The 11,887-nt window shown below is 36.5% G+C and overlaps 1 protein-coding gene across 2 annotated transcripts; it reads left to right on the forward strand.

The window, feature by feature from the left end:
• LOC18586156 (F-box protein At2g39490) lies at positions 1,533-6,479 on the forward strand. 2 transcript variants are annotated; one of them, XM_018129512.1, is made up of 7 exons: positions 1,533-1,571; positions 1,686-1,716; positions 2,139-2,602; positions 2,782-4,637; positions 4,725-5,514; positions 5,604-5,777; positions 5,873-6,479. In XM_018129512.1, exons 4-7 carry the CDS (start codon positions 4,546-4,548, stop codon positions 6,071-6,073), a joined length of 1,257 nt encoding a protein of 418 aa, XP_017985001.1. In that variant the 5' UTR covers positions 1,533-1,571; positions 1,686-1,716; positions 2,139-2,602; positions 2,782-4,545; the 3' UTR covers positions 6,074-6,479. The 2 variants fall into 2 exon arrangements, with proteins under 2 accessions (XP_017985001.1, XP_017985002.1); XM_018129513.1 differs by having other exon boundaries at positions 1,686-2,602.

Consider the following 11,887-nt stretch of genomic DNA (forward strand, 5'->3'; position numbering starts at 1 on the left):
TTGCATTTGAAGTTAGCTGGATACTGTTGAAACACTTTAAAAGGGTAAATTATATTGGCATCCCTAAAGTTTGCTACTAATTAAAATTGGCAACCGTATTTTTGGAAAATTACAATCCAATATCTTTAAATTTTCCTTCCTTTGTGGTGAATTGAGAATTACTATCAAATGCTACCAATTACGACAGACTATTGAAATTGATTGAAAAAATTTGGGTGGTTTTAATTTGAAAAAAAGAGAGATTGTCCTGATGTATAATTAAGAGTGAGCTTGATTGGTATGGAATTCATTTCTGTCTTTGAGCCAGAATTTAAAGGGGAGTTTTTTCTGTGCAAGTTCTTAGACTTCTATATAGAAAGCTGGAAGTAAATACCCTGAATGGTTGTAGTTTCATAAATTTCTTTCATCAAACCAGAACATGGAGATAAACCCATAATCAAACGTCGCATTCTGCTTGACATGCTGCTAGCCATGCCTGGATCAGACCGAAGTGGTTTGTTAACAAGATTCACTAAACAACTCAAACTAATCCAGGCTCTTCAGAAAGTTAAAGCAAAGTTCAAACCCAAGAAGACCAGAGACAGGTAAGAACTGAGTATTCTTGTTTCTGTTTGAGTTTTTAGTCTTGATACAACTTTACCATAATGAAACTGTGCTCAGAAATTGAGATTAGTCTTTCTTCTTCCTTTTTTTGGAGACAGGATTTTGGATTTTGAACGTGACAAGGTTGATGTTATCAGCTCTTTATCTGATCACATCCTTTGCAGGATCATTTCCTTTCTTCCTTTTGAGTCTGTTGTCCAAATTAGTGTACTTCCGACCCGATGGAAAAACTTATGGAAGATGGCTTTAGTGAAAGATGGGACAAACAAGGAAGCTGTCACTGCTGTTTTGAACTTTCTCAGTGATTTTCCTCAACCAAGAGACAAATGCGGGATGCAATATAACTTTGATCAAGGTAGTGTCCTCCTTGTTGCCATTGCACCTACAGGTATACTTCATCTAGATTTCTCTGCAGGGAAACAAGAATCTCAAAGGCAATTTAGCTTGTCCTTGGGGCGAAACCAGCGAATTTACTACTACCACCAGCCATCTCTTTCCACTGCGTTCAACTTGAAAGCTCTTTATCTTGTATCAGTTAGTCATGTTTCTTCAGAGATGGTTTCTTGTCTCTTGTCCAATATCCCATCTCTTGAAAGTCTGACAATAGCAAAATGCAATGGATTACAATCTATACAACTTGAGAGTAATTCAGAGCTTAAAAAATTAACTGTCTTGGATTGCTTGCAATTGGAGTCTATCAGGATGCATATCAATTTACAGTTCAGTTTAAATTCCTTCCAATGTCGAGGAAGAGTTGTGTCTTTTAATATCAGAATGATTGCAATGAAAATCCACTATACTCCCCGTACCCTCCTGCAAATTATTATTCACCTTTGGACCTGGAAGATGCCATGCTTGATTTTAGACAAGGCCCTGGCTACTATGGCATCAATGTACATGGCTTTAAATTCATCCTTCAAAGCATAAGAGGGGTCATAACTCTGACATTATGTAGATGGGTTTTTAAGGTATGTTCTAGTAGTATAGTTTTTTTTTTTCCAGAATCCTGTAATCCTTTCCAGAACCTTGATCAAAATTGTTGCACCAAGGTTTAATTAGTCTTCTGTTTTTTTGTTACTCAGGAATTGATCTTACCAGAGCGATATCTTTTAGGTAAAGGCCTCTGCAATCTAACTGATTTGTGGTGGATTTATGATTCACGGGAGAGATATAATAGTAATGCCTTAATCTCCTTTCTCAAACTCTGTCCTTGGTTAACTAGGCTCTATATCACTGTAAGTTTTTGCAATTTTATGATATAATTAGCAGTTAAATATTAGAATGAATATCACTTATATATGTTAGCAAAGTTTGCTTGTGACCTTCTAGATAATGTTACCAAGTGAAAATTTCTTCACTTTTCATATATTGTCCATGGAATTCCAAGCCAAAACTTGAATCGCTGCACTATACCAAATTGTGATGTGATGATGGAACTCATAACGGAAATATTGCACCAAAATATTATTTATCTTGTAGTATTAGTTTCTGATACTCCTTGCAAAATCTTCATGACTTGCTGATTAATGATGCAGATCAATCCTAAGAGCTATAACACGGGAAAGATAAAGATGTCTTCTATCAAGGTCAGGAGGTCTATGAAATTGGAGCATCTCAAGGCTGTCATGGTAGAAGGATTTGAAAATGAGGAAGAGGAGTTTGATCTGGCAAAGCAATTGAAAAAGGTATTGGAAGCAGAACCACTGATTATAAAGTGGGATGGAACTGTGAGGCGCTTAATAAAAGTACATGAGTAGCTAAGGAAAGGGAGAGATCCATATGAATTTATTGAGAAAAGAGCTGAAAATCACTATGAATTGTGTCCTAAACATCCTCACATGGACCACTAAAGGATAGAAGTTTTCACTTGTTATACCTATAAATCATTCACCAAAACAGAAGAAGGAAACCATAATCTCAATCTTGTATCTTGGAGTATTGAAAGGATTTTTGTTATCGTACCTTTGGTTCTTGGATGGGAAGTGCTTGCATTGTTTTGGTAAGTAATCTTTTATTTCTTAAAGCAATGATTATGAGTTCAAATTTTTCATCTCCTTCATTGCAATTGATTACAGCATCAATGCTTGTTACCATACACTAGTCCATTTCATTAGCAGAGGATGTTCCAAGAGTCATAATCAAATTAGTTCTTGATCCATTTTCAAGCTTTCATCTCAGGGAAAAATGCTGTTTCATTTCGGACAAGGCAGTATTCTGGCTACGATTAAAGATAAGGAGGAGCTTAATCTGAATTTTCTGTAATGGAGGACAAGAAAGTTCTGGGATTTTCACCTCAGCTAGAGCTCAATCTGCAAACTCCAATTAAAACTTCCCTTCCAGGACAAATGGGTACCTGGGTTTTTGCCTCTGGATTTGGATATCCGGGTTGGAATCTGGCCAGTTGGGTCTTACTTTTCCTGTTTTCTTCTTGTTGTTTAATGTTGTGTTCTTCTCTCTTTTGCACCAAAAACAATAGTTTCAGAAACAGACAAAAAAGGGTCTTTAAAAAATTTATGAGCCTGATCAACTTTGCTTATGAATATTGATAATTAATTAAACAAGAAGCTCTAAAAGCTTTTAATGTCTACCCTGCTGCAGTAATCCTTTTCCCTGCTTGTTTTCCTAAATTCAAAACTCATGAACTTGATGTGACTTGGCACTTACTTTGAACCGTGTCCTAGTATATGAAAATTAGCTGTCCATGTGTGAACAAAATTGAAAAAGATATGATTCAATTCACATATAGTATAATTGAGTATGAAAGAGGATTTTGGTTTGACTTTGAATCAAGTTCAAGAGGGCCCTTTTTTGGGTTTCTAGATTGGTGGTAAGATTATTTTTCATTTTCTAAAGTGATGATTATAAGTTCATAGGTTCAGATCCCAGGAATTAATGAAATTGGTTTGATTCCTCCTGGTTTTAGGCCAAATGTCCCATTTCTTGATACTTATAAATAACTCTTTAAGGGTAATCTCCAATTCCTTTGATTTCCTATATGAATAAGACAGGCAGACAAGAAAACAGAGTGATCCAACAGTCAAGAAACTAATTTCTCCATGCATCATCTTTGGTTGATTCTTATTTGAAAAAGAGAGAAAAATGGAGTGCCATAAGTAGGTGAAAAGTAGCCGGCATGGGGCATGTACCATCAAAAGACATGCCCATATTGCTTACTTTAAGACATTACTCATTATTCAATTCATCAGTACATTTATTCTTCTCTATTTCCAATTCTTTCTTTTGGATTTGGGGTATAGGCCAGAGGTGATTCATAGTTTCAATCATCCAAAAACTTGGTTGTTACATTCCAACCTTGATGGCATTTTCTTGGCTTAAACTTGGCCTTTAAGCCAATCTTTTACAAGTCAAAAGGGCTGAAAGTTCTTCACAGTTTCCAATTCAATAATTATAGAACCTTGGTCAGTCCAATATAATATGAAAGTCTATGGCAATGAAAGAAACATACTTTAACAACCACTAACATTTTCTATTGAGTTTTGCAAGGTGCGCGTCCTTCACTACAGGTATGGTTGTTTATGGTCTGGGTGAGACTTTTGGGAATTGGATATTTGTTTTGGCTGATTTTTGTATTGAAGCTTTAGCTCATGGCTGATGCTGAAATGAGTTGAGTGGTGCTCTGTTGATAATGATTTTATCAGATTTGGGTTGGAAGCGACAGGATCTTTGATATGTTGGTTGAATTGATGTTTAGGATCTGTCATGCATATTGTGTTTTCTGTTGGAAGGGGTTGTTTTGTATAGGGAATGGATGGGATACCTCTGCTTTGTGTTCTTTTTGTAAAGCCTGGATTTTAAGTTGATATGATAGCAACTTAAAATCTGGGGCTAACTGCTCTTCTTACAGGGAATTGCTCATCCCTTGATGATGAATGAAATGCTTAATTTTTAACGAAAAACATTTTCTTTTGAGTTTAATTGATCATGGGAAAGAAACTCAGGAAGAAGAAAAAGAAGAACAGAAACAAGAAGCAGAACCAGCCCAGGGAGATCAATGAAATTTCAAATCAAATAGAGTAAGGAGCTGTTGATTCTACTTTTTCCCTAGTTTTATTATTTGATGTTAAGATCATGATGGTATGACTTTTCTTTTCTCTTGACAGAAATCTTGTTTTAGAGGAAACGAATGATGATTTCATTAGCAGATTAAGAGATGATATCCTTTGCCAAATCCTTTCTTTAGTTCCTTTCAGATGTGCAGTACAAACTAGTCTGTTGTCAACTCGTTGGAGATATGTGTGGAGGAAAGCAATAGAACTTCAAGGAACAATAGAGGATGTTCCAAGAGTGATCACATCGCTTCTTGATCCATTTGACAAGCTTTCATGTCATCGAAGAATCCGGCTTCACTTCAGACAAGGCAGTATTCTATCTACAATCAAAGATAAGGAGGAACTTCATCTGAATTTCTGTGCTGATGGACAGGAAACTTTCAGCCATTTTGACTGGAGTCTAGAGCTCAATCCGCAAATCCCAATTTCTGACTTGTCTTCATGTATAAAAGTCCTTCATCTAAAGTCAGTGAACAAGCTGACTAGGGAAACAGTTTCATCTGTTGTTTCAAAGTTCCAGCTTCTTGAAAGCTTGCAGATTTCTGAATGCAAAGGATTACAATCACTTTATATTGAAGCCGGTTCAAGATTTCGAAGCTTGGTTATTTTGGAGTGTTTACAACTGAATGACGTATATGTTTTTGCATATAACCTCAAGGAATTGGTGTTTCAGGGACAACTTCCTTGGTTTTGGCTCAAATATTCTCCTCACTTGGAGTGTGTCATTCTTGATTTCAGATATGGTCCTGGCTACAATCCCTTTGCTTGTGAAAATCTTTTGTCCCTTCTGTTGGCTGTCAAAAACGTTAAGACTCTTACAATATCTGGCTGGCTTTTTAAGGTATTTATTACTTGCTTCAATTTCTTCATAACAACTCTGAGATTGTGCTGACTTTTGTGGGTGTGGATGCTTCAAATTTCTTCTTCCAGGTATCAATTTCAAAGTGGCTATCTTCAGCTGGAGCCATTTGGGAGAGAAAAGACGTTCTCTTCAACAATTTAAAGGAGTTACGTTGGATTGACAGCTCAATGGAAAATCACAGCATAGCTACCTTGGTTTCTGTTTTAAGGCTCTGCCCTTCTTTGGAGAAGCTAGTCATAAATGTAAGATTCTTATCAGTACAATTTCTTGAAAGCATCTGAGTTTCTGCAATTTCCAAAAGGTAACTGCTGTTTTGTGCAACTCTTGTGATTTTCAGGTGGATCCTGCTAGTTACTGCAGTCCAAGCAAGGGAGAATGTAGTTTCTGGAAGGAGTACTCGAATCGAGTTGCCAATACTGCAACTCTGGATCATCTCAATATGGTTAAACTGAAGGGCTTCCTAGGTCAGGAAGATGAAATTTTATTGGCAGAACGGTTGGTTGAGGTAGCTTCAGTGGAGCTGATACATGTAAAGTGAAACCATATGAGATTGAACCAAATGAATACTGCTCAACTGGTGGTGACAGCCAAAGACTCCTCAGTCAGGCACTGGAATGATTGAGGTGCCACCAGCAGAAGGCTGCAGGGTGATCATGGCTTATCAGTTGGACATCCCTTTATGAATTATGGCTGCCTTTAGAGGATAATTGCAGCTTATGGAGATGAATAGTTCCGAATCTACTTGACTCCATTTCCAAGCTTGATGCAACAGAAAAATTGGGTGTAGAAAGAAATTCTTCAAATTGTGCAGCACCCTAGAATAGCTTTTACATTCCTCATTTTAAGCTTTCTCTAGTTATTAGTTCATATTGCATTCCAATAAAAATTATAGCAATTTTCTTATCATTTCAATCTAAGCCAGCTCTTCAAGATGAGTTCCTTCTTCCTTTGGCACCTGGGATGCAGAGTTGCACCTTATTAGTCTTGGTTATTATTTTTTATCTTCAACCTTTGAAGCATTCAAGGAGGAAAGAGAGGAAAGCAAGACAGAACCAAAGTATATTTTATTTACAGAAAGAAATTGCAAGAAACCTGTGTTGACTTCTAAGCTTTCTGTTTACACTTGAGAGGTTTTTTTTTTTTTTTTTTTTTTTTCTGGTAAGAAAGCTGCGTTGACTTTTAATTTTTCATATGGCATCTTATGGGTTTTTATCCCTGAATTAGCACTTTATGAATATCTGTTTTCTTAATTAACACTAGGTGGATAACTTATATTCTTACAGAGAGTAGAGTTAGCGGGTTGATTTTATAATAAAATGATCAAATACCGTCAATTCAAAATTAATCTATTTGTTTACATTTAAGAATAATTTTATAATTTTATTAAGTAAAATTAATCGTCTAATTTCCTATAGGAATAGAAGTTATTTACGAGTGTAATTGAGAAAAAAGAAATCATAACTTTTTATTCGTAAGTGCATTTATTAAATTATAGTCTATATAAAAATAAATAAATAAAATATCAGTTTAATTTTTTATAATTGCAATTATGATTCTTGGGTTATTAATGAAGAAAGAATAAAAAGGAGGACTTTTTGGCTAATAGAGTAGTTATATTTTTTTAAAAACGTCTATTTAATACTAATAGATAAACAGGTAAGGCATTTGGCTGAAACTAACCCTAAAGAAGAGAAAGGCAGAAAAAGAGAAAATCTATTCAAGAAAAAAGTGGTTAAGGTATGATTAACTCATGAAAAGTTTTATTTTTGCTTAGTTTGGAATAAAAACCTTGAATCGTTGTACTCATTCCTTTAATTTTTATCATTTTTACAAATTTCGATATTTTTGTATCTTTTGGGAAATTAGACTTATTTGGTGAGAGCTTTGGTCGGCAAGATTAACATATGCTGTTGGATAATGTAAGCATTCAGTTTTAATTTGTAAAGAGATGTTAGCTAGTTGAGAATTTTTATATCTTTGGGAAAATTATATTGTTGTTATATTTGGAGATTTTAGATATATGATATTGTTGGCTTTCATGGATTCATCTCGTAAGTATGTAATGTCTTTTGTGTCCTAACAAAACTCTTGAGTTTGGGACGTGACATTAACAACATTGTCAAGTTGTTTTAAATTACCTTTTAACTCTTGTTATTTGAACAGTAAATTACCTTTGACATGATTAAATCAATTCCAACTCTTGTTATTAGAACAGGAATTTGGGTCGACTTATTGGTTCTTCCAACAGTTTATCTAATGGCATCCTTGGCCACAATGTTCCGTTTCTCCTTCGTCAGCAAGAGGAGGCTAAGTAGTTATTAAGGATCATGGTCTTATTTTCGCTTGAAATTTAATACATGATATGATCATACAATAATTTTTATAATTCATTCTCAACAGGAACTTGGATCCTAATGATTTCATCAGTCCTTTACCTGATGACATCCTTTGCCACATCATTTCCTTTCTCCCTTTCCAGTCTGCAGTTCAAACCACTTTCCTTTCTACTCGATGGAAAGGCATCTGGAAAAAGGCTCTGATGGATTTGGTGCAAGATCCTACCTTAGAAGATGCTGTGATTACTGTATCAAACTTTTTGGACTTTTTTGCTGAACTCCATCGACCAAGGAACAACTGGGGGTTCCAATTTGACTTTGGCCAAGGTAGAGTCCTCTCAGTTGCCATTGCACCTAATAATACACTTCGCCTTGATTTCTCCGCTGGAGAAGAGGAATTTCCATGGCCAATTGAATGGTTCTCAGGGCTATGTCTTCTACAGCCTACACACCAGCCATCTTCCTATACCTTAGAAATAGAGGCTCTTGATCTTATATCACTAGGCCACCTTTCCAGCAAGGCAGTTTCTTCTATGGTGTCGAATTTCCCATTTCTCAAAAGCTTGACCATTGCAAAATGCAATGGTTTGCAATCTTTAGATATACAAGGTGCTAGAAGGCTTCAAAAATTAACTGTCTTTGATTGTCTGCAACTGCAATCTCTTCATTTTGAGGGTCTTGATTTAAGCTCTGTTCAATTTCGAGGTAGATTAGTTTCCTTTCAGTTTGCATATCGGCCATGGATTTTCCATACATTTACATGTGAATTCCGCCTGGAAGACGCCATGCTCGATTTCAGACAAGGCCCTGGTCAAAACTGCATCGATAGACCTGTTCTTAAATTAATGTTTCAAAGCATACAAAGTGTTAAATCACTAACACTATGTAGATGGATATTTGAGGTATGTTCTGGTAATTTATCAATTCATCCATATCTTTAACCACTTTTTCACTCGCTCATGACTTAAGATTTCTTTGTACTTTTTTGTTTTTTTTCATTTATTTTAGGAATTGATCTGGGAGATATTTCCCTCTTTATATGTCAACTTTCATTTCTACAACCTAAAGGAGCTGTGGTGGATCGATCATTCAGCAGAGAGCGACAATGCCAATGCCCGGTTTGAACTTCCCATGCCTACGGGCAAGAGAGATACATGGAGAATGCTCTTCTTTGCAACACTTTGGACACTTTGGCTTTGTAGAAATGAGGTTATTTTCAGAGGGAAAAGCTTCAGTCCAAACAAAATGAGAGACATCGCCTTTTTACGGCACATGCTTTGGTGTCGATGGAAATGGGAACTTGGCCATGTTCCTGCTGACCTATGTCTCATGGAGCCTCTTTGCTCCAACATCAACACTAAAAGGAAGAACCAAAGAACGGCTACCAATTGGTCAACTCCACCACCTGAAACTCTTAAACTCAACACAGATGGCGCAGCAAAAGGCAAACTTGGACCTGCTGGTATTGGAGGAGTGATTAGGGACCACCATGGCTTCATTCGGGGAACATTCTCTGAAAACATTGGAATCGAGCACTCAAATTTTTGCTGAATTTTATGCCATACGGGAAGGAATCAGCTTCTTCTTTTCATCTCCCTAGGCTGCCACTCATTCTCTAGTTGTGGAAAGCGACTCTGCCAATGCTATCAATTGGGCACAACACCACTGCAAAGTCCCTTGGCGGATGAAAAATATTTCGAATGCCATTGAAACTTTCTTGCGTAAAAGCACAAGAGTCACCTTCAAGCATGTAATGAGGGAAGCCAACAAGGTTGCAGACGGATTGGCCAAAGCAGAGGTATTAAGAGACTCAAACTTCAAAGCCTACTTTCAAAACCAACAAGGGGAGAGCACATGAACTATTCCTCCATTGCAAAGGCTTTATTATTTTGGTTAACCTTCAACTACCCCTATGTTTTTTCTTTTGAATATGATTTCTCACTTCATCCTCTGTTTGTCATGCTTTGTACCTCAATGCTGGAAGTAGCAGATCTCTTTTTTTTGTAATCTGCTAGTCTTTTGCATGACATTCTTGAAGTGCCTTTTGTAATCTCCTCTTGCGAGATCTCTTGTGATTAATAAATACTGCCTTTCAAAAAAAAAAAAAAAAAACAATGCCAATGCCCTACTTTGGTTTCTAAAACTCTGTCCTTACTTGGAAAGACTCTATGTGACTGTATGTCTCTCCATTTTCATAACATATTTCTTGTTGGATTTTCATGATATAATTGTAGTTCTCGCCACAGCTTGATACTCTTCAACAACCTTCATAACCTGCTGATCAAACTTGCAGATTGATCCTAAAAGCTATAACATGGAAAGCACAAAATTCTCAGGTGTAGTGGGTGGAATCAACAAACTCAATCATCTCAAGGTTGTCAGATTAGAAGGATTTGCAGATTCTAACGAGGAGATTTTCTTTGCAAAGCGTTTGAGACCTTTATTCAAAGCAAGACCAGTAATCATAACAAAGTTGAATGGGACTTGTTCGCGGTATCTGGTAGAGGTACTAAATCTGGAGGAGCAAGGGAAATGTCGATACTGGTTGAAATTTGTTAAAGATTTTCATGAAATATGTCCTGATCATGTTCACATGAATCTTTAAACAGATATTTTTGAGGACTGCATTTCTGTTTTCTGTTTGTTAGATGCAATGAAGTATTATCTGAAAGGCTAATTTTATGCAAAGATTGAACAAAATCTGTTAGCTTAAGACTGTAATAAAGCTAAATGAATTCATGAAACAGTGCATATTCTGTCAAAAATCAGAACATTTTTTCAGATAAACTTAATGCTATCCAATAGAAACAGAGAAAGGAAATTCTTTACAAGTTCATAGATATATAGAAGACTGAACTTTGTTTTGTTCTTTCTTGGCAAAGAAAGTTAACATAAGTGAAAACGTGTTGCACTTTGATTTTTGAATTCTATAAACAAGTTCCATCCAAAGATTTGACTATAATTACTGGTCTCTCTCTGAATAAAGGAGTCAACCGCCTTGTAAACGCAATTTCCTCCTAATTTGGAAATCCTTCTAATTTCAGGAGCTTGAAATCCATCAAATTTTCGCGTCTGGTACTGAGGCCAGGTGAGAACTTTTTTTTGCTTGTCATGTTACAGCTTGTAGGATCAATCTGCAAGTTTTCATCAGCAGACAGCAGGTCATGAAGAGTTTGCATTAATGGTTGCATATATTGTTGTGAGTTGTTCAACCATGACGATCATTCAGTGAAATTGAAGAGGTTGGAAAGTAACAATATATCATGAACATGGAAAGACTTACAGTTACATAAAGTCTTTCCAAGGCAGAACAATGTTTCACAAAGCATTGTAAGACATCAACATTGTCTTTTTCCATTGAACAATCAATCCACCAAAGCTCTTTCAGCCAGGCAAGACGATTACAATACCTTTTATAGGGTAACATCCGGTATATCAATGCCTGCAAATTTCAAAAAGAAAGAAGACTAGTGGTTAGGTACAAAAGAATTTATCGAAGGTTGGGTCACGAATGTTTAGAGTACACAAAATTGAAAATTCTTTCTAAAGAGCGGACAAGTCACTGCAGCATACTGCATACCCCAAAAGCCCATCTACAGAGTGTCAAAGATGTAACCCATACATCCGTATCAAGTTATGGCTATGGAAGCCGTATCAACTTACCATACACCCAAAAAATCATTCAAGCGATTCACTCTGGCAGCCTCTTGAATGCAACTTGCCAGCAAACTGAGGTGTTTAGGCTAGAGATCCCCACTGAGATTGAGGGAGTGCCTTCACAAATTCTGCGTCCAGAGAACACTTGGGCTGACAAGAAGGCATACAAAGACACACTGTTGAAATTGGCTGGCCTGTTCAAGAAGAACTTTGAGACCTTCACAAACTACAAGATTGGCAAGGACAACAAGCTGACTGATGAGATCCTGCAGCTGGTCCAAACTTTTAAATCTGGACCAATGACGAAGGCAAGAAATTGTCGTTAGCTGTTGTGCATAAATGATCGAAAATGTGAGAGA

The sequence above is a fragment of the Theobroma cacao genome, chromosome 10 (assembly GCF_000208745.1).
Source record: "Theobroma cacao cultivar B97-61/B2 chromosome 10, Criollo_cocoa_genome_V2, whole genome shotgun sequence".
NCBI lineage: Eukaryota > Viridiplantae > Streptophyta > Magnoliopsida > Malvales > Malvaceae > Theobroma > Theobroma cacao.

What these genes read in the sequence shown, in the direction of transcription:
- LOC18586156 (XM_018129513.1), top strand. Translation starts at nt 4,546, where the DNA reads ATGGGAAAGAAACTCAGGAAGAAGAAAAAGAAGAACAGAAACAAGAAG. An exon ending in GAAATTTCAAATCAAATAGA is followed by an intron (nt 4,638 to 4,724) that starts GTAAGGAGCTGT and finishes TTCTCTTGACAG; the next exon opens with AAATCTTGTTTTAGAGGAAA. An exon ending in TATCTGGCTGGCTTTTTAAG is followed by an intron (nt 5,515 to 5,603) that starts GTATTTATTACT and finishes TTCTTCTTCCAG; the next exon opens with GTATCAATTTCAAAGTGGCT.